General features: G+C 38.1%; 1 protein-coding gene across 12 annotated transcripts in view; it reads left to right on the forward strand.

Annotated features, from left to right (window-relative positions):
* The window catches only part of DIAPH3 (diaphanous related formin 3), a 571,991-nt gene that overhangs the window by 330,789 nt on the left and 217,555 nt on the right, over nucleotides 1-23,647 (forward strand). For all 12 annotated transcript variants that reach the window (XM_055541934.1, XM_055541925.1, XM_055541924.1 and 9 more), the window contains 2 exons: nucleotides 1,427-1,556; nucleotides 19,954-20,077. In XM_055541934.1, coding sequence (XP_055397909.1) covers nucleotides 1,427-1,556; nucleotides 19,954-20,077 — 254 coding nt within the window. The remainder of the gene's footprint in view (nucleotides 1-1,426; nucleotides 1,557-19,953; nucleotides 20,078-23,647) is intronic.

The raw sequence follows: 23,647 nt of genomic DNA on the forward strand, positions 1-23,647 counted from the left end.
CAGTCCTCTAAATTCTAAGTATTCTCTACAGTTTATCACCCTCAAGGGATAAAAAGTTGGTTCTTAGGGAGCAAAATTGTCTTTCCTGTCTTACAGTCTTTTTGTGTAAAGCATAGATGTCCATGCAGTACAGAAACAGATATACAGTGTATGCATCATTTTTAAATTTCATATTTACAAATGATTAGGAAAAACATGCCTGAAAAACTTAGTCAACAATAATGAAAAATAGGTTAAGAAATGAAATATAATATACACTTACATACATCTCCATCCTTTCCCAATGTCTGCATTTAGATGTTGAGTAGAAGCTTCAAGCTCCCTTGTCCCAAACTGAAGCAATCCTTTACCTCTGCCCCGCCCTGGCCTTTCTCCTCGCCCTCCCTGTTCAGCTTCGGTGAATGGCGTCACGTGCAGGTCCATGCCCAGCTCGTCCCCTTATCTCGTGCCAGAGGCGTTACCGCAGTGTGTTTTCTTCCACTGCCTGGATTATTACTGCAGCTTTAAAAATCATTCTTCCTGCTCTGTGCTTACCCTTGCTCTAATCTTTTATCCACATTGTGCTAGAAGGATCTTTCTAAAATGTACGCCTGATTATCTCTCATCTAGTTAAAAACCTCCCAGTTCTTAGGGATCAGAATTCTTTATCCGCAGAATGGTCTGCCTTTCTTCTAATTTTCTGGCTTTTTCCTTCTCAGATTTCTTTCTACTCTCTCTACTTCCCCCTTCCCCCAACATACACTTTTATTCTGGAGTCACTTAGACTCGTCTGAAGTGCCACTTTCTTCGTCATCTTCGGTCTTATTCAGATGCTCTGCTACTGTGCCTTTGAGGTTTTTGCTTTGCTTCTGCAGCCACATACCACTTCCTGTCTGCTGCTATTCAGTTCAGGTACCCTGTCCTCCTAGGCACACTGTGTGATTATTTTTACCATACTCTTCGTCACATAGGAAGAAATATGTATTTTCCTTTTTTTACACTAAACAGCTTCCTGAGGAACAACTTATTTGTTGTTACATCTCCAACTTCTGTAGTATCTAGCAGGCATTCTATAAATATGTGCCAAATGAAAAAAGGAACAAGTGTGTGAGGCTGCTTTAAGTGCTAATATTGTATAGATTCTTAGGTTGTCCTGTTTCCCTGAGCATTTTACCATATATTTTCCTCCCATGAAATATTGCATACTAGATTGAATTAAGCTTATTCCTTCTTTACGGGAAATATTAATGATTTAGACCAAAGAACAATATATGATAAGTAGCTTTTCAAGTGTTTAAACATTGGCTTTTCAAATACAGCATTAACTAGTTTTAGAACTGATTTATTTCTTATCTGTAAAAAGAACAGGATTAACGTTATTTAAATAAAAAGATTATCAAAGTATTTTTGATTCTTTGTATTTTTTTCTCCCTCTCATTCTGTTTAGCTAAAGGACACAAAATCAGCAGATCAGAAAACAACACTTCTTCATTTTCTTGTGGAAATATGTGAAGAAAAGCATCCTGATATCCTGAATTTTGTGGATGATTTGGGACATTTGGACAAAGCTAGTAAAGGTTTGTGCTTTTATAGAAAACATTTTCATATTCTGGGTCTTAAGTTGGTATAGAAAATAATGCCTTTTATTTGAATGTACTTGTCTCTTTGTCACAGTGTTTTCATACTGAATGCATCATTTTAAAATTAGAAAGTCACAGGACATTTGCTTTATGAATTGTCATTTCTGCAGCTGTGAGTTTAGTTTGTTTGCCTGGGTAATGAGACCCTCTGTTCAGAAGCTGGGAGCTCTGCAGTCTCGGCCCAGTGAACCCCTGCAGCCCAGCTCTGCCGAGCCCCTCACTGTGCCCTGCACAGTGCTCCCTGCACGGGTGTCACTTCAAACTCCTGGGACGAGTGTGAGTCTGAGCCAAGCGCCTGTAGGCAGCGTCCCCTTGGCCTGAATTCTGAATCTCCATCCACCTGCCTTGCACGTAGAGTGTGCTTCCTTTGCCCCAGCAGCCACCAAACTGCCAGAGATTCCAGTCACTCCTCCCTAAAGCCCCAGGTTCTAACCTCCTTATCCCCACTGTGGATTTATGTTTGGTTATAGAAAGGGTCAGAGACAGGATAGGCCTTATTGATATTATTTATATTTGCCTTGAATGTGACTTAGGCAATTTTTTGATCATCTGAAGAATCTAGGTTGTATATCAAATCAGTTCTGTGGGAAAAAACTTGACTCAAAAAATGAATTTATGAGTACACTTGTGTATGAATATATACAAATGTATGGATATATATTTTGGATGATACTTCATTTGGACCAGGAGAATATCTGTATTCTTTATGTGTAGGCCACTGGTTATTTATCAACTTAAAGAAGAATACTTTTTTCCTGCATTATACTGAATATTTCTTTTAAAAATCACTTGAATCATTTTATACTCCTATGAGACTATTTCTTCTATAAAGTGGGGTTTGTAGCACGTATTTTGCAGAGAGACATGTGACTGCATGAGAAATTCTTTCACATTTTTTCCTGAGATATATGTTTCTTTCAAGTGTATATCTTGTACAGCTGTTGCAAAAAAAGAAGTTGGAAACAATTAATCTGTTTTTTTAAGACATAAAGTAAACTTTTAAACTTTTCCTCTCTTGCAGTCTAATGTTCTAGTGACATTGGATTACTCCTTAGTTTGCACTTGTGCTTCCATAAAATGTTCTTGGCATAAGAAGATAATGTCTGTATGTCTAAGTGTAAATGTTTTAAGGGAATTTAAAAAGGGAAAATAATCCAAATAATTTTCTCATAATTAGCAATGTGAGATTGAGCAAAAGAGCACAGAGAAGAAAAGAAAAACATTAAAAGTGACTCACTGATACTCAAAATAGCTTTTCAGTGATTAAGTTCATTAATACAAGGATGATAACATTCTTAAAACGAATTTTCTTAGATTTTGGAATAAAATTTGACTATACAGGATGAAAAAGAATTGAAAGTGGGTTTTCTTGATGAACGTTAAGCTTGATAAGTAACAGAGGAAAAAGTGTTACCAAGTGCCTTGAAATATGGAGGAATTTCTTTTTCTGGGGAAAAGATGGTTGAATAGTTACTATAACAGCTTATACCAGCATTATGTCTTTAAAAAGAATTAAATCAGTGTGGGCCTTTTCTGATAATAGCAGCTTGGATTTCTGATCATTTCACCGTCTTTTCTACTAGTTCTAAAACCGAACAGTAAGCTGGAATGTGCTTCTCTTTCAGATGTCCTTTTTTAAAAATAAAGTGTTTACTTACGTCTTTATTGGGGTTGCGCTGGGTCTCCTTCGCTGCGCCTGGGCTTTCTCTAGCTGTGGCAGGCCGGGGCTGCTCCTGGTCGCAGTGCGCGAGCCTCTCCCTGAGCTGCCTTCTCTTGTTGTGGAACACAGGCTCTAGGTGTGCAGGCTTCATTGCCCCTGAGGCCCGCGGAACTTTCCCAGAACGGAATCGAGCCTGTGTCCCCTGCATTGACAGGCTGATACTTATCCATTATGCCACCATGTGAGTTCTCAGATGCATTTTTTATGGTAAAACTTATTTTCTAACAGTTTTTGCTACGAATTAAGTTTTCAAAATATCATTTATCTATTTTGACTCATTTGATTGTGCTAAAAATCCAGTATAAATATTATATTTTGCTTTTGAGAAATGTTTAACTTTCATAAGGGCTTGCTTGCAGAGTTGTAACTCGGTAATGAGATTCTTCTGCTTTCTCTTTCGGTGTTTCTGTGGGGGCATTCTGGGGCCTTGGAGGCTTTAGTTTCCATCTGTTACAGTAGAGGCATGCATTTGTGTATGGGTCAGCAGATACCGTGAACGAGTTTCACAGGGAGCAGCCGACTTCATATTTGAAATAGAAAAGCCATCACTGAGAGAATTTTTTTTATAGTGTAGGTGATTGTTGAGCCTAATTTCTTTTTATGATTGTATTACCTTATTAATAGATGAGATTTTAGAGGAACAAATGTAATGTTTTAGATGAAATAATTCTGTGTTTGCTTTGGAAAGTTTTAGTGCTCTTGTATTTTATATCATCATTTGAAAGTTTCCAGATTTGAAGTCTCCTCAGTGAGCTATCACATGAATTAAAAAGTATCTTTGTTTTTGAGACACAACAAATCCTGGCCATTAGGTACTCCTGGATCAGCAGGGAGAACTTTCATTACAACTAATGAGCTTACCCGTATGACAATTTTCAAGAATCTACTTCATTAGGGCTGCTTCTCTGCTAAAAGATAATGGCTTACAGCTTTTCTGTTGTATTTCAGTGAAAATATTTTGGGTCATTATTGTATTTCTGTATATCATTGTAATATTTCTTTCCTTTATGGATTTTGAAGGGTTGGATTCATTTTCCCCTGGTCTAAACAGTTGAAATTAATGAACTCTAATCCATGATGGTGTTACTGATTATTTCACAATAATTTCATCATTAAATTGGAATGGTATTTTACTAATGATTAGAAAATATGACCAAACTTTGGGGATTTTGGAATGTATTAAAATAATACCAAGGTAAATTTACAATTTCACCTTGTTGAACCCATGTCTTTTTAGGGTATTATAGCTCTTCCCTGGTGGCTCAGATGGTAAAAAATCTGCCTGCAATGCAGGAGACCTGGGTTCGATCCCTGGGTAGGAAGATCTTCTGGAGAATGGAATGGCAACCCACTCCAATACTGCCTGGAGCATTCCATGGACAGAGGAGCCTGGCGGGCTACAGTCCATGGGGTCCCAGAGTCGGACACGACTGAGCGACTAACACTACTATTACTACTACTACTATAGCTCTTCCAGATATTTCCATTCTTCCCTAGATAGTTAACCCTGAATTCTCGAGGTGCCATGCTAATGTGTTTTGTAACTCACTTACTCATTCATTTAACAAGCGCATGCTGTGTGACTACTGTGGACTGTCTTGCTGCTGGTCCAAGGTGTGGTTTCTGTGTCTTGGCGTAGCCCCAGTTACCTTACTCTCATCTGACTTTTGTCCCAACTGACTCCTCCCTTTTCCTCTCACATATTTGACTTCTTCTTCTTCTAAACACCTTTTCAGTAATGCTGTTATTACTGGTCTGATACTGAGTCCTTCCCTTTTTTTCTCCCTGTAGCTTCTCCTTAGGTGATCTCTTTAGTCCCCAAGGGCTTAAATAGAATCATTAAATTAATGACTTACAAATTTTTGGCTAGACTTCCTTCTAAGCCCCACACTTGTATATCTCACAGCTTACTTTTCAATCTCCAGCTATGTTGCAATGTGTAGATCACCCTTTGCTGTAAATGTGGCTCTTCATTACGACTCCCTTACTGTCTCTTCTCCAAATTTGATTTACTTGAAAAAAATCCTTCTTCGCCCACTTTCTTCTGATTTTCTTTTTCTCATTTCCGTGACTCTTTGCAGCCCTTAGCACCTCAGCTGAGAATGCGTGGTAGTTTCCATGCGGAGTGGCTGCTGTGCTGGAAAGGCCTCTTACTCTCTCCTGTGTCAGGAACCTTGCAGGAAATATCCTTTCACTTTGGTGCTTCTTCTGGTGCTTGCTGGGAGCCTCCCCTAAGTGTCTGTGTATTCCAGTCTGTATTTAAGGGTAAATTTTTAGATTTTCCAGAAGGTCTTAGACCACTGTTTAAGGACTACTACTTTGTGTTAGACACTATTCCTGGAACTGCTGAGAAAGAAAGTAGCTTCCAGAGAGAGGGCAATATTCAGTGTGTTTTCAGAGTGGGTTTAATGATTGCCCGTTTCTTTTTTTTTTTTAACTTTTTCCATTTCTACATTTTCAGCTTTCAGGAGCATTATTTGATGCTTTATATTTGAGTTTTTGTTTGCTCCATTTTATAGACCTCTCTGCTTTTAAGACTGTTTGTTTGCTTTTAGCTAGTAATTCCTTGGTCTGACCCAAATATTTGTCAGTCATATACATCTCCTGGTTTTCAATTCCTCATGACTTTCCAACATTTTATGATAAATGCCTTACTAAATACTGAATGTTTGTCTTTTGTTCACCTACTCTGAGCACTTAGAGCGCTTAATTTCCAGGTGGCTGCCACCTGGAAATGCACAGTGTATGAAAATTTCCAATTCATCTGCTATAACAAGCAGAAAGCATTTTCAAAGTCTTCCATTAACCTCTTTATGCTATAGACTTCCAAAAATGACAATTAAAAATGTATTAGCAAGTTGGATATGTATTTTAGATATTCAGTATTATTTATTATTTGAGCTTCATTTTATATTTTAAGTGTATATTGTAAATGTATAATAATATTGATTGTGCAACAAAATTAACAGCATAGCTAACATAATTTTTGGAACCATTGTGCCATGAAGACTAACGTTGAAGTCTCATAGTTTTGCAGGATAAATAATTATTTTGGTATTTCAGATCAACTGTAAAATACTAGAGTTTTATGAATATATACATTAGTGTGTATGTCCGCCAATACAATGAAATAATTTGACAGGACACATTAGTGGGGGGAGGGGGGTGGCATTTATAATGTAATTTAGTTAAAAGAAAAAACAACCATGTAGGGTATCGCTTTAACTGAATTGTCAATAAAGAGCACAGACTATATTGATACAGGCTGAATTCTGTCCCCATATGTTGGAGCCCTTCATATGTTGAACCTCTTCCTATGTTGATCTTAGTACCTCAGAATGTGACTGTATATGGAGATAGGACCCTTAAACTGGTGATTAAGTTAAAATGGGACCCTTAGGGTGGGTGCTAATACAGTCTGACTTGTGTCCTTATAAGAAAAGGCAATTTGAATACACAGATGAGACATCATGGCTGAGCATACAAAGACCAGCCCTGTGAGTGCACAAGAGAGAGAGTACGAGCCAAGGAGAGGTGCTTCAGAAGAAATCAAGCTTATGAATTAATATAATAACTTGAAACATTTTTCTTGCTTAGTTTTTTGGCATTAGAATGGCCTATTTTGTGTTGTTGTTGCTAAGTTGTGAGCCGACTCTTTTGTGAGCTCCATGGACTGTAGCCCTTTGTACATGGGATTTCCCAAACAAGAATACTGGAATGGGTTGCCATTTCCTTCTCCAAGGGATCTTTCAGATCCAGGGACTGAACCTGCATCTCTTGCTTGGCAGGTGGATTCTTTACCACCAAGTCCCCTAGGAAACCCAGAGTGGCCTATACTGCATGATTTTTACTTTATCAGATAACCTGAAGAAACAGTTATAGACCTGCAGTGTTGGGTGTTCACTAGTAATCAGTTCAGGAATAGCAAAGGTTCTTATACAAACCATGAATTATCCCATGATTTTAAATAATTATTACAAGTATGCATCAATTCTTTCTTGACTATAGGCATGACACATAAATTAGTATATGTATGAGGAAATATTGAGGCATTCTAAATAAATATATTCATGAGTGTTTACATTTAATTTTCAGAGTGCATTCTTACATCTCCTGGATTTTATTTTAGAATGCATTCATTTACATTGAGCTAAATTTACAAATTTTAGTTTTGTTTCATCATGTCTTTTGCTCACTACATCTGCATATATTTCTTACCACTCTCTCTGTTTTGCTACTATATAATAGTTGAATTTTTCTGGTAAGCAAGTAGCCAACAAAGACTAGTTGAACTCTGAATTATCTATTGACACTTTTCCAAAATTGAGATATGAATAGAGGTTTTACCCTTTTTTTTATTAGCATGTGGAAATAGTGAAAATATTATTCTACATATAGATGGAGAGTAAGAAGCTATGTCAAAAAGCTAGTCTGTGACTTCTGTTTAGTTATGTCTCAATGATCTATTTTGACCATCTCTAGCCATCTAATACATATACTCAAGAATTGTAAAACAATTTTAATATTACTGCAAACTATAATTAAAAATAAATTTATTTTAAAAAGGCAATTCACATGTAGGTTTGCATATACTTACTAAAAGAGCCGTTTATGTAAAAATTTACATTCAACAAGTTAAACACTTTTAACATAAAAGGGTATGATGAAATACAAATGAACCATTCACAAGGTAATTGCAGCATTTATGAAAAATATTTATAGTGCACTGGGAATATGGTATACTGGTAAAGAACCAATAGGTTCAAGTTGTTTGGTGAGCAGCATTTTACTTAAATCTTGCCAGTTTATTTCCACGGATTATCTATGTAAATTTGGCATCAAAAGTTGAAATTGGCGACTTGCATGTGAGGTTGTAAATATTGCACTACTTTTTTTTTTTTTTTTGAAATTTGGATATGAGTCTTTATTAAGTTATAATTTTGTAAAAAGCAATACTCAGAGCGCTTCAACAGAAAACTCCCCATGCACACTTTATAGGACAGCCCTTTGAAATTGGAAATAACACCAAATGAAGGAATTTCATACCAGGTAATACAAATGTAAACTGTTTTGGAAGGCAGCAGAAAGGAATATAGAAAGATTATGGCCAAAATCTCTAGAAGGATTAAGGACTCTGTAGACTGACATTGAAATACACTGGCATGAAGGAACCACTTGCAGTTAAAGATTGCTTTCTGAGATATGGAGCCGGGAACATTTCCTGAATTGGCTGCTGCTTGGGCTGATAGATGATGATGATGAAGAAAACTGCATCAGGAAGACCTCTATATCTTTTTGGAGGTTAGCAGACTGAAAGTGGCATCAATACAGTGTTAATCTTTTTGAGAAACTAGCAGTTTATAGTGTTTGCAGATTTTTGTCCTCCTGCAGATTTGCAATAGCTACTTGAACAGTTCTGTCAGCATCACCTATGAGCCAGAGCTAGCGTCAAGTAACAGGCCAGGGGCAACAGGGACAGCCAAGGTCTTGGAGCTTTCTTACGCTTCTGCGTGGAAAGCAGTATTTACCGCACTTCAGTTTTGCAACATGAAGTGGGAAATTACAAACCAGGTAGATAAAACTCCAGGGTGTTCTGAAGGATAGCTTAAATATAACAAATCTATATACTATAAAGACGCCTATGCAGTGGATGGAGCAAACACAGTTCTGGCTGGCTGCTGAATTTCATTACTCACAAGGTTGACATGTAACCAACTGGGTGAAGAGTCGTGGAGCTGAAAAGATGCTGAAGGTAGAACTGCTAACTGCTTCCCAGAACCAGACTGTTCATACAGCTTGCAGAGTCTTGAATTAGTAGTTGTATTAGTTTCCTAGGGCTGCCATGAGCTATCACTACCCTCCGGTCGCTTTAAACAGCATAAATTTTGTACCTAGCTGTTTAGAATACAGAAATCCAGGTGTTGGTAGGATTGGGTTCTTCTGGAGCCTCTGGGGAGGAGCCATCCAGTGCCTCTCTCTCAGCTCCTGGTGGCTGTCGCCAAGTCTTGCATTGATCTGCTCTGTTTGCACAGTGCTTTCTTCTCTGTGCCCCTGTGTTCTCACTTCTCACTACAAAGACACCAGTCATTTGATTTAGGTCCCACCAGGATGATTTTATCTTGAGATCCTTAACTCTTTACAAAGATCCTGTTTGAAAATAAGTCACATTCTGATCTGGGCAGATGTGGAGTTTGGGAGACACTACTCAACCGAATCCTGCCATCCTTGTCATCACTCGCATGAGTGCATGGAGGCAGCACCATCATCTCTGAGTATTATAAAATAATACTAAAATTAATTATAAAAACTAATTATAAAATAAGAGTACACTGTTAGGTTTATATATGGAGCACATTTATATTATGTTGTGAAATGTTTGGGCATTTAAGGGTTATTGTTGATGAGCTTGTGAAGCAATTAAAACTGAAATTTATTAACATGCCTCTGAATTTAAGGAGGTTTTATTGATAGGTAGTGATGATTTCAATAGTTCTAATAAATGACTTTAGTGAGTGAAATAAAAACATGATCAGTTCAGTTCAGTCTCTCAGTCGTGTCCGACTTTTTGCGACCCCATGAATCGCAGCACGGCAGGCCTCCCTGTCCATCACCAACTCCCGGAGTTCACTCAAACTCACGTCCATCGAGTTGGTGATGCCATCCAGCCATCTCATCCTCTGTCGTCCCCTAATCCTCCTACCCCTCATCCCTCCCAGCATCAGAGTCTTTTCCAATGAGTCAACTCTTCGCATGAGGTGGCCAAAGTATTGGAGTTTCAGCTTTAGCATCAGTCCTTCCAATGAACACCCAGGACTGATCTCCTTTAGAATAGACTGGTTGGATCTCCTTGCAGTCCAAGGGACTGTCAAGAGTCTTCTCCAACACTACAGTTCAAAAGCATCAATTTTTTGGCGCTCAACTTTCTTCACAGTCAAACTCTCATATCCATACATGACCACTGGAAAAACTATAACCTTGACTAGATGAACCTTTGTTAGCAAAGTGATGTCTCTGCTTTTTAATATGCTGTCTAGGTTGGTCATAACTTTCCTTCCAGGGAGTAAGCGTCTTTTAATTTCATGGCTGCAGTCACCATCTGCAGTGATTTTGGAGCCCCAAAATATAAAGTGTTACACTGTTTCCACTGTTTCCCCCTCTGTTTCCCATGAAGTGATGGGACCAGATGCCATGATCTTCGTTTTCTGAATGTTGAACTTTAAGCCAACTTTTTCACTCTCCTCTTTCACTTTCATCAAGAGGCTTTTGAGTTCCTCTTCACTTTCTGCCATAAGGGTGGAGTCATCTGCATATCTGAGGTTATTGATATTTCTCCCGGCAGTTTTGATTCCAGCTTGTGCTACTTCCAGCCCAGCGTTCCTCATGATGTACTCTGCATAGAAGTTAAATAAGCAGGGTGACAATATACAGCCTTGACATATTCCTTTTCCTATTTGGAACCAGTCTGTTGTTCCATGTCCAGTTCTAACTGTTGCTTCCTGACCTGCATATAGGTTTCTCAAGAGGCAGGTCAGGTGGTCTGGTATTCCTATCTCTTTCAGAATAGTTCTACCTTATATTAAGAGAGAGGCTGTTGTTACCATCATAGGCTCTGAGACTACACAGCTGGAGTTTAAACTCCCGACTGCCCATTTCTCATCCTCGCTGGGCCCTGTTTTCTTACGTCCAAACTGGGGATGATACTGGTATTTAATTTAGAGCTTTGATGTGAGGACTCCATAGGTTTCTGTGTAAATATTTATAAAATTGTATATAGGACCTAGTAAGCACTGTGTAAATATTCTCTGCTTTTGTAGTAGTTGTTGTTGCTGTTGCTTTTCATTGATAATTTTTTATTTACACATATCTTCCTATGGTGTTATTAATGATGCAGATAAATATGGATCTCTGTAAATAATGTATTATTAATTTTAATGTATATTCTCAAAAGTTGTTTGAACGGATTCCAGCTGCATCTTGCCTGAAATGTATGCAAGCTTTAGCGTACAGGACCAAGAATTTTGTAGATTTATGTTGTTGTAAGACTTTTGTGCTTTTCTAAAAATTATAGAATAACATACATAAAAGAATTTGCACAAATCATAAATGTGTAGCCCAGTGCATTTTCACCAGTTGGATACATCAGCATAGGGAGTGGAATTTGGAAAATGGATTCTCTTTACCCTCTGTGCTGTAGCCTGACACTAGAGTTTTATTTTGTATTTTGAAGTTTGGTAGAAGATTTCTTTTGAAAAAAAGGTTTCTACTATTAAATAGCCTTTGAAACCAAGTAGTCTCCAGCAGGTCTTCAACAACTTATCGTTCTTTTTTCTGCAGATGTTTGCATGTTATGTGAGATCAAGTTTATTAGCCCAGGATTATTGAGAAATGCCATATGGAAATATGAACTAATACTGATCATAAATGATAAAAATAGTAGAAACATTCAAAAAGATTTTATTCAACTTCATAGGAAAACTTGAAGAAAATGTCTTCTTAGATAACCTTCCCCTCTCTTCTCAGAAGCAGAGGTTTAAAATTGATCAGTTGTTAGACCCTTGTGGCATGTAAATGTCTGTCACCATGATGGCAGCTTCTCAGCAGCTGTCTGTCAAACTACATACTCTCCGAAAAAAAGAAATAGTGTTCATTAATAGTTTTTGATGTGTTTTGAAAGGATTCTTTTCAAAATGTTTATTGAACTCTCACTGCCAAGGAAACACTGTCCTAGGCACTTGTACTAATAAGGATTAGACTAATAGAAAACAAAATCAACCAAACAAAAACGAATAAGTCTTAGACTGACTTTGAGTGACAGAAAAAAGGTGACAGCGGCTCATATATGATGCATTCATTCAGTCAGTATTTGATGAGTTGTTTTTTGAATATATCTTCTATCTCAGGTGCTGTTCGGGTACTGGATAGAGTTGTTGTTGTTGTCGTTTAGCTTGTAAGTCATGTTCCCCTCTTCTGTGACCCCGTGGGCTATAGCCCGCCAGGCTCCGCCATCCACGGGATCTTCCAGACAAGAACACTGAGTGTACTGCTGTCTCCTTCTCCAGGGGATCTTCCCGACCCAGGACTGAACCCACTGCTCCTGCATTGGCTGGCAGGTTCTTTACCGTAAGCCACCAGGGAAGCCCACTGGATAGAGTACATGAACACAAAAGAAGTCTCTGGTCTCTTGAAATTTATACAGACCAGAGAGAAGTCAGTGTATATATGTTGGGTGGTTAGCTGTGGAATTCGAGGCCAGGTACTTTTTTTTTTTGGAATTTAAGAGATCAGAGAAGACCTTTGCATGAAAACCTGACAGAGTGTGAGGAGGTAACACAAGGTCTGTGAGAGAAGCACGTAACAAGAGGGGCACACAGGCGCCTAAGCCCTAGATACAGGTGTGACCCGGGATTGGGGGTGGAGAAGGGTGTATCAGGTGATACCATCAGAGAGGTGACATCCCGTGGGACTTGCTGGTCATTGTAAGGACTTTGATTTGCTCTGAGATGGGGAGCCATTGGAAGGGTTTTGAGCAAAAGAGTGACAGCTGACTTGCATTTTCAAAGGATTGTTTTGGCTGCTCTGTTAGGAAAAATGGAGAACAGTGACGGAAGCGGTGAAACCACTTGATGCTGTAATAATAATCCCAGAGGGAAAGAATGTCAGCTGGGACAAGGAAGAGGTAGCAAGGGAGGTGAGAGGGTTTAAACAAAGCATCCACGTTGAAGGTAGAACCAACTGGATTTATTCTGGGACTGGATGTGTGGGGTATGAGGGAAAGAGGGGAGTCATAACATCAATCATTTACTGAGATTCAGGAGCATAGTCCAGGAGGAAGATAAGTTCCAGTTTGAAAATGTGAATTTAAGATGCCTATTAAACATTAAGGAAAGATATTCAACCGGCAGTTGGAGTTCAGGGCAAAGATCTAAGTAGCACAAAAATAATTGTCATGTTTCAAGTTCAGAGATACACAGTCCAGGACTTGTCAGCCTGCATGGTCTCCTGTAGCCATACACGGAAACTCATTGCACAATTTGCAAATCAGTCTATTCTTAATATTTACCATGTGCGTGTGTTTTTAGTCAGTCATGTCCAACTCTGCGACCCCATAAAGTAGCCTGCCAGGGTCTTCTGTCCGTTGCATTCTCCAGGCAAGAATACTGGAGTGGGTTGCATTCCCTTCTCCATGAGATCTTCCTGAACCAGGGATGGAACCTGGGTCTCCTGCATTGCACATGGGTCTTTACCATCTGAGCCTCCCTCCCACACACACGTGCACAAAATCATTATCTTGAGGGAACGTTTTGAATAATGTTACAAACATCTCTATTATTGGTCTGTTTTGTATAGTATTTACCATAGTCTTGAACATCTTATTGGTAGAAAGGAGTTTTCAGCTTCTTTTAGGTAAATATGGTTTTCCATTAGATAGACTTCTCCCATCAGTACTGCTTTCTCTTCTAACAGTCTTATGTCTTTCACGCCCTCCTCCTGGTGGGGGAGGGCAGGGCTGCTGCTCTCGCCCTGGCATGGGTGACGCAGCTCCGCAGGGCCGACCAGAGCCCACCACTGCTGTGCCCCTCCTGTCCTCTGCCTGCCTGCTTTCTGTCTGCCTTTCCTTCCTCCAGACTCCACCACAGAGAGAGGTGGTTCCCTTGCAGTGTGATGTGCAGAAAAATGTAACAACAAAACCCTCATTGTCTGAACAGATCTTCCTTGACTTATGATGATGTTACACTCAGATAAACCCTCACAAGTCGAAACAAAGTTGAAAACTCATTTAATACATCTTCCTAACCAAAGATCACAGCTTACCCTAGCCTAACCATGTTCAGAACACTCATATTCACCTCTAGTTGGGCAAAATCATCTAACACTAAGCCTTATTTATAAGAAGGTGTTGAATATCTCATAGTATTTATTGATTACTGTCCTGAAAGTGAAAACCAGAGTAGTTCTATGGGTACAGATAGTAAGTATATTATTAATTCTTCAACCACATGGGCTGACTGGGAGCTGCAGCTTGCTCTCCATCATCATGAGAGCATGTCCCACACATTGCTAGCCCAGAGAAAGAGCAACATTCAAGGGCTAAAGTATAGTTTCTGTTGAAAGCATATTGCTTTCCTCACCATCATAAAGTTGAAAAATCCTAAGTGGAACATAAGCAAATTAATACCTAATGCAAATTATAATGTATTATTATATGGGATCCCCTCAAGAATCAGACAGGGTCATGGACAGGGAAGCCTGGCGTGCTGCAGTCCATGGGGTCACAAAGACTCAGACAGGACTGAGTGACTGAACAAGAACAACAAGAATCAGAACAGGGCTTCCCGGGTGGCCCAGTGGTAAAGAATCCACCTGCTAAGGCAGGAGACACCAGGGATGCACATTTGCTCCCTGGCTCGAGAAGATCTCCTGGGACAGGAAATGACAACCCACTCCAGTATTCTTGCCTGGAAAATCCCATGGACAGAGCAGACCGGCAGGTGACAATCCATGGGGTCCCACAGAGTTGGACAGGACTGAGCGACTGAGCACGCTCCCATGGATGCAAGAATCAAGACAATGAAAAAAAGGAAAAACTGAGCAGAAGGAGGCAAGCTGAGGATTATTGGCCAGTCATGACCTATAGCAATACTTCTTTTAGTTTACACGTTTGCTTGTTATGAACCAAACTGCAATTTATTTTGAGTTTGTGCTGTTGTACCATCTTATTTTAGTTTTATACTTTCTGTCAACATAATGCATTTTATAATGATACTCTAGAACTTAGATTTTGTCTTCAGCCTACTTAATATTAAAGATTTTTTTAATGCTACTGAGGTTTTTGTCCATCATGTCCATCCAGTGTATTATTTTTGACGTGCATTTTGTGAAATACTCTTAAAGCTTTATTATTACAGTTGTCTAGGAAAAATTACTTTCATGCATTGGAGAAGGAAATGGCAGCCCACTCCAGTGTTCTTGCCTGGAGAATCCCAGGGGCGGAGGAGCCTGATGGGCTGCTGTCTATGGGGTCGCACAGAGTCGGACACGACTGAAGCGACTTAGCAGCAGCAGCAGCAGAAAAAATTATTATGTTTGGAGCTTTAAATGCTATAGGCTTTAGATTGTCTCATAGAACAATTGTGTTTAGAATAGAAAGGGTAATTTAGTTTGCATGTTTACATTGTTTTTTTGGTAATATGTTGCTTTTAAAGCATTCTTCAATGACATCAATTCCTCAGTAATGTATCATGGTATATAAGAATGAGTGTGACATTTCTTAGTAAGCTTGTTATGAAATAAGGACCAACACCTCAAGGAGATATTCCTAGATGATTATTATTTAATTATAGAAATTACATAAATGTATGCAATTTCTCCTTTTTTATTTGAAATCTTAATGTGGTAAATCATAGAGGACATCATATTGCAGAGAACCTATATACATGATTTCTGTATCATGATTTCTGAATCTAAATATTTATAGTTGTGATTTTAACTTTTATTCAGAGCTTTTCTAACACCTCTAGTGTATAATTATCATAATGACTAGCCACTTGGAGAAAAGTCTATGTCTTAGCTTTTAAAGTTTTAGATATTTAATCTGTTATATTTTCCCTTTTTAATATTTTAACCTCTTGAGAGGTTCAAGTTAAACCCAAAATCCATTCTTGGAACAAATATTTGAGTATCTGCCCTGTGTTATGTAAACCAAGATACAAAGATGCATAAAATATAGGTCTCTCTTCTCAGGAATCCCTGGGCAGTTAGGAGAGGAAGACACATGCTAAAAATAATGGGTGTCATCCTTGCAAAGATAGAGATGATTGCTAGGCATTACAGGTGGGAGGGGGCATCACCAGGACCAGATTGGCATTTTGGCCTCTAAAAAGTATGAATAGGAGTAACTTGGGTGGAGTGGGCAAAGCAGATAGACACACTGTTTCCGGCATCAGGTATGGAATAGATGAAAGGGATTGGGTGGAATCAAACTAGGAGTTGATTGGGATGTGAAGTGTGGCAGGTTAGGAAATAGGACTGCGCTGTCGGTGGAACTCTGATGTTGTTATGTAAGGAGTTTCTTGTCTGGTTTTTAAGCAGAGGTGGGATATCTTTCGGAGAGGGCAATGGCACCCCACTCCAGTACTCTTGCCTGGAAAATCCTATGGACGGAGGAGCCTGGTAGGCTGCGGTCCATGGGGTTGCTAAGAGTCGGACACGACTGAGAGACTTCCCTCTCACTTTTCACTTTCATGCATTGGAGAAGGAAATGGCAACCCACTCCAGTGTTCTTGCCTGGAGAATCCCAGGGAGAGGGGAGCTGGTGGGCTGCCGTCTATGGGGTCGCACAGAGTCAGACACGACTGAAGCAACTTAGCAGCAGGGTATCTTTAGACTAATGTTTGTCTGAAAACTTCCATGTACAGTTTGGATATGGCTCTGAGAGAAACAGTAGGAGACCAGAGGTCAAAAAAGAGATTAGTGTTCCAGATCCCTTGAGTGGTTTTCAACTTAACAAGGAAGTAGGTTTTATTTGTCAAGTACCATGTGAGGGATGTCACGATCCTTTGGATCTGAGAGTTCAAGGGAGGAAGGGTCAAGACTAGCAGGTTTCCAGCACAGGAGACAGCATTATGGTTTTACTGCCCACAGTCGTTTGGATATTGCAGATGGGCGGTTGGCTGGGAGCAGAAATACACAGTGTCTGAGGTGACTGAGGGATATCCCATCTGAATGAAAACTAAGTATAATGCAGAAGTTGAAAGTGCCTTAAAAATATCTAGTCAGCTCTGTTTTATGATGACTATTTTGTTACTTCTAAATAATGAAAAGGAATAAAAAGATAAGATTAACTTATTGGTCAAGAAATATGACATAGTTGAAAGATAAAATTCATACACATCACATACAGAGATACCAATAAATTAACACTTTCAAGGAGTGCAATTTAAAATTCTTTGTTCCAGTTGGGACTTCTAATAGCAAAAATTATCATCACAGACATTAAGCTATGTGGTTAAACTGTGTCCAAAGATGTATGTGAGTACTGTCTTCGTATATATAATTACTGAAGAGCACCGAGGACATTCTTAGATGCTCTTTAGTTTACACATCAGACGGCCCCGAGCATTCAGTTGTATTTTATTCACATAGAACTTGCATGCCCCTTTCTTTCTTCTGACTGTGGTTTCGTCTTTATTTAAAAACCAGCAGTGAAAAGTTGATCAATTACGGTTAAATTGTCTTAACTATAATGCACAAATAATGTAATCAAGTAGAACTGATGAAGCTTAGGTGATGGCTTAATGGGGTTTCTATCTGTTAAGTAGCCACAGAACCATTTTGTGAGACAACTTTTTTCTCCTTATGATGCCAGCCTTAGATGTTTGAATATACCCCAGAGTTTCCTAACATCCCAAACATTTTACTCTTATAATTAGCAACTTTTCTTTCTACAGCACTTTTCCTGGCAATGATGATGGTTGTGGTGATTTTGTTTCTTTGTTTGTTTCCTTTGATTTTAGTATTGCTTCAGTCTTAAGGCATTCACTGAGTCTTACTGAGTTCTCCGAATAAGATTAACATCTCATAATCCATTTTATTTTTAAAAAATTCTTCATCCTATATTATAGTAGTTGATCTTTATGAAATATCAGTGAGGTAAAAGTATGAGGTGAGATTCTTCCTATTTTGCTCATGTGGTGATAGAACATCATCCCTGACCCAGCCGGCTGCCCATGAGTTGGGTAGGGCTCCCAGGATCCCCTGGAAGCCTTTGCCTGAAGCCCTTCTCCCACCCCCTGAGGAGCTTGTGTTCTGTCTCCAGTCACGAGCCGCCGGCCCCCGCTGAGCGCAGGCCCGACCTCCAGGCAGCTCTGAGGACAGCTCGTGGATCAGAAGTGCACCCCTCTCAGCCTCCCTGCAGGCACTGGGGTCCCGCCTGCTGACCAGACGCACACTGCCGTGTCCATGGGACAGAGGAAAAACTATGCATTTGACTTATGTCCTGGTTCCCAACATCCTTGTTACATGATGAGTGTCTTTGTACGCCAACGAGATGACTCAGGGCAGACGGGAGCAGGGCCAGCTTGGGGAACTTCAGGATGGGGCACTGGTTGACAGAAGTACCAACCAGGAGATCAGAGGGACACACGTTTCAGCCGTCCCTCTCGCTTCCAGGTCAGGCAAGAGAGCCCACTATCAGGTTAATTGCAGCTGTGTTGTGAGGCTTTGCTGAGACGCTGAGATAAAGAGGCACAGAGGCCTTGTGTTACAGTGAACACGTGGGTGTTCCGGGAGGCCATGCATGCACTGCACCCAGAGAACATGGGGCCTTGTGCAGCCCTCCTTCCTGTGCATGTCTTCCATTTGGCTATTCCTCAGTTCGATCCTTTACAATAAAAGCTGTAGTAGCAGCTACAGTACTTCCGCAAGTTTTGTGAGGCATCCCAGTAAATTATAGAAAATAAAAGGGGTGTGGGGAGTGCATGAGAACCCCTGAATTTATCATTGGTTAGAAGTACAGGTGATCCCCATAACTTGCCCTCTCAAGTGAGGGCAGTCTTTATGGGACTGAATCCTTAAACACGTGGGTTCTGGGCTAACTCCAGGCAATGAGTGTCAGTGAGTTGGGAGATACCAGTGGGTACTGGAGCAGTGGATGGTGTTAGAATGATGTATTAGACATCAAAAAAAAAAAAATAATCCACTTATGTTCCTTCCCAGTGTTTGCCTTGTGCTTTTTGTTACATGGAAGTTCCTCAGACTTATTTGTCTTTTCTCTAGATATCTATCTGCCAGATTTGATGTGTGTCTGTGTGTAGTAAAATGTGATCAGTGATTTAATCATAATATTTTAAGTATGTGATTTTGTTCAATAGTGTGTTAATACATTTAATTTAAATGTTAATTTAAAATATAGTTTATTTGTCTTCCAGCCATCCATCTATCCAGAGAATACTTAATTGTATTCCCTTGGGTTTAGCTGTATGTGGATTATTTGTGACTTTTACTAGGCAAGAATACACAAAATATACTTTATACACAAAAATACTTTATTATTTAATAAACAGAGTTTACTTGTTCTCAGAGTACCAGTAAAGAAAGTTTGAAATTTGTTTTGCATGGTACTCAAAGAACCCCTGATATCTTTTCATTCCTGATGTAGGTGACCTTGGACAAGAGAGCAGAGTTTCCCCATCTTTTCTTTGTATATTTTTCCCCTCTCAAAACACCATCATTTTGAAAAGTGCTCAAATTATGTTGAAATAGATTTAATTTAAAAACATACTCTTTCTTTGCCATCTTTTTCTTAATTGACTGATTATTTTGTATTGTTTATAGAGATCAAGGACTTTGATTTTCAACAAAAGATATTTCTTATATGTGGTTCGTGTATGTGAGCTTTACCAAAATTTTCTTGTTTTTAAAAATCTTTTGTTTTCTTCATTTCTGGATTTAAAATTTTAAAGGTTTTTAAAACTTTAAGTGAAATTCACCTTTCCTTTATTTTCATGGATTTTTCATTGTTATTGTAAGGTTTTTCATGTGTTTTGTTTCTAGAATATTTTACTTTTTTATATTATAATTTCATCCTTTTAAGGCATATAATATTCTCTCTTTTAGTTTCTGTAGAAACCCTGGAAAAGAACTTGAAGCAGATGGGAAGGCAACTTCGACAGCTTGAGAAAGATTTGAAAATCTTTCCCCCTCCTGAAGACTTGCATGATAAGTTTGTGACAAAGATGTCCATATCCTTTGATATCTAAATAACTTTAAATTACTAGTCAATTAGGAATACAATTTACTTAACCTTTTAAGTGTACTTGCATAGCCAGAAATCACTGTATTACGACCAATTATAGAAAATTTATCCTTTACCTTCTTACAAGGAACTTTATCAAGGGTTTTGCCTGTAGTGAATAATACAGAAATTTATTCTGTTAATTTCATTCCTTTTTTTCCTTTTTATTAATCTAATACATTCTCTCCTCATTTTCCTTCCATATGCCCTATTTCCTTCTGATGTTCATGGTAAATTGAAAGGATAGGAAGATTCAATTTGAGGAAGTTTGAATTTAATATCATGTTGTGATATAGATACTTTTGAAATGGACCAATACTTTTGAAGCAGATGAAGACTTTATAAACTGGTGTGCCTGTCAGCTTAATTTCAAAAATGAATTTTTGCATATCAAAAATTAACTCATATTTGAGAAACTTTAAAATTTCCTTCAGAAATACTACACTGTTCCAAAAAGCAAAACTGAACTTATCACAGTCTTACTGGTATAGGTATTTTCCTGACCCAAATTGATGAATACATGTGTGTATGTATGTCTGTAGATATGCATATATACATAAAAACTAATAGCATTAGGAGTGTCCTGCTTAATTTAAGGTCCTTTGAATTTCATTATCTTTGGTTTCACTAACTTCGTCAGTGGGAAGTGAAAGTCGCTCAGTCATGTCCAACTCTTTGCTGCCCCATGGACTATACACTGGAGTGGGCAGCCTTTCCCTTCTCCAGGGGATCTTCCCAACCCAGGAGTTGAACCCAGGTCTCCCGCATTTTAGGCGGATTCTTTACCACTTGAGCCACAAGGGAAGCCCAAGAATACTAGAGTGGGCAGCTTTTCCCTTCTCCAGGGCATCTTCCCGATCCAGGAATCAAACCCGGGTCTCCTGCATTGCAGACAGATTCTTTACCAACTGAGCTATCAGGGAAGCCCCACTTTGTCAGTGAACTCATCTTTAATGAGTAATTGAAGTAACAAACTTTTTTTTTTTTATTTCCAGAAACTAATGTTGAGTTGCTTTCCAAACCATTCTGTGAAATTAGAGACATATCTTTTGCCTTATAATAAAATATTACAAATGTACATTTTTAAAATCCCATATGGGCTTCAGAATTCCATGTGAAAGGATAACCCACTTCTAAACAAGCACTTATAAGTAGATACTCCTAATATTTTATTTTAAACTGAGATACCTAAAATAACTACTTTTCCTCTATTCATTTCTTCTTCCCTGAGATTTGGCAGATCACAAAATTATTATTTGGCTTGTCATAGACTTTATTGTCCTGTATACTTTCAGCTTAATTGTGAATTAGTTCAATTTTAGCTTTCTGCACCATCTCTTTTGGGAAATACCATAAAAATTCACTCGAGCAATAATCAATTCAGGCTAATGTGTTTGTTTCCTTTCATATGTTTCCTATCCACACAGTTTCTTCTTTTATTAGGCAGGATGTCTTTATCACTACATTTGAGAAGGTTGCGTTTTGAAAACTGAAGATGAAATCTGTGTTTATCCAAGGTGTTTGCCACACCTTCCCCTTTGGCAAAGTATGGTTAAGCCTAATTTATTATTGTAGAATTACAGGTTATCATTCTTAACTCCTCCCACCCACCATTTTATCATGTTACAATATTCATATATGACAATATTGTGATCATTAAGAACTGTTCATTGAGGCACTTTTTATTGTTCCCTATAGATAGAAAGCATTTTTGAAAAGGTTTTGCTTGCATACAATTTCCAGTAATACATTGTGCATGTACTAATTATGAATCTCAGTTATCTGGAACATAGGACCTGAAATAAATTCTTGAGATTAGAATAAGGTTAGTAGAATCCTGCTCAGCAGACAATTCAGGACCTATCCATATTTGTGTTCATATGACACAGAAGCTGAATGATGTTGGCTTATTGAAAGGTATGCAGCTCATAAAAAGCAGCCAGTAGGAAATCAGAAACAGGAAGGATGAAGCTTTGTTGGAAACAATTTTTCATTCTGAATACAATTATACTCCATGGACAAGAAAGCTCCTACATCCTGTCGCTAAATATCACAACCTAGATGCCTCTAATGAACTGATTAGCATTCATGTATCTCTTGGAAGTCAGATATATGAACAGTTGGTGCACTTTGCTATTGACAAAGCTTGTAATCATAAATATTCTTTGCTGAGATTAGATTGCACTCTTTTGCTTTTCATTTTAAACATACTAGTTTCTAAGTAATTAAATTCATTCATTGCAAAGTTTTGTTTACTTTAATTAGGACTGACAACAAGTCAGATTTTGAGTATTAAATACATTTATACAGATTTTATTAAAATGGAAAATTGTGAGCTTCTTACATCTTAGAAAATGGAAGAATTTGGGGACTAAATGCACAATAAATAAACCTGTGTTTAACTAAAGTTGGGGTTATTAACTCCGGCAGTTTGTTTATGTTTTAGGTATTAGTGCTTATTAGTTGAAAGACATATCAAACGTTTGGTTCATCAGTCAGTTCTGAAAGAATGTGTTATCAAAGTTATTAATGGTTCATTTATGCAAATAGATATTTAGATTGAACAATCATGATTTACTGAACTAGTAAATAATTTGTAAATTGTTTTATATTATAGTGATACAATTTTATTGTAATTTCATGAGTAGCACTCAATTATAGTATATTGTATTTTTATTCTAGCAGTACTTGTTTTCTTTACATGCACGTCTTAATATTAAAAAATACAAAATTATATTCTTTAAAAGGCAAACACAGTTATTTCATTATCACATTAACTTTTAAGTAATAATTACCCTACTTTTCAGTTGCTAATAAGTCTGGTGAGAAGTGTAATTAGAGTAATTTCACTGTAAGTATTTGCCTGAAAAATTTGTTATGTGATTTGTGGTAGGGTCACCAATATTGTTAGGTGTACATACTTTTAAAATTCTTTGTCCATGAGAAACTGGGAAAATGCCAGGATTAGTGTCATGCAATGCTTATTCCTTTCTTTTGACCTTTACATTCTGGAATATATCTTAAGGAAAAATAACAAATAGATCCTAGCACATCACCCTCAGAATTCTCCTTGCACAGGCCTTTGCATTTCTCTTTTCTCCATGTCCCACTATCTCCCAAGTCTTGTAGAAAAAATCATTTTACTTGATATTTTTGTATTTGCCATAGAACTTACATAACAAGTTATTTGTCACTTTTCCATTTTTTTAGTCCTCAAATTTCTTCTTTGTGATCACACTTTATTTTCACATTTTCTTTTTTGCTGTCCCACTGTATAACAGTATTTTGGACACTCCAGAAATTACTAGGTAGATGCTAAAACTGTCCCAATAAATTCCTTGAGAGGAAAACTTGCATATTACTTATATCTATATTTCACACTGCATAAAGCACAGAATTTTTCTGGTAAAGCAACTTAGTACATTTTAATTTAATTTAAGTGTGATTAGGAAGTAAAATGGAAGAGTGGAATGAGTGAAATGTATACTTGCATAATATGTGGTCCATTTGCAAGAG

This window comes from Bubalus kerabau, chromosome 12, assembly GCF_029407905.1.
Source record: "Bubalus kerabau isolate K-KA32 ecotype Philippines breed swamp buffalo chromosome 12, PCC_UOA_SB_1v2, whole genome shotgun sequence".
NCBI classification, from domain to species: domain Eukaryota; kingdom Metazoa; phylum Chordata; class Mammalia; order Artiodactyla; family Bovidae; genus Bubalus; species Bubalus kerabau.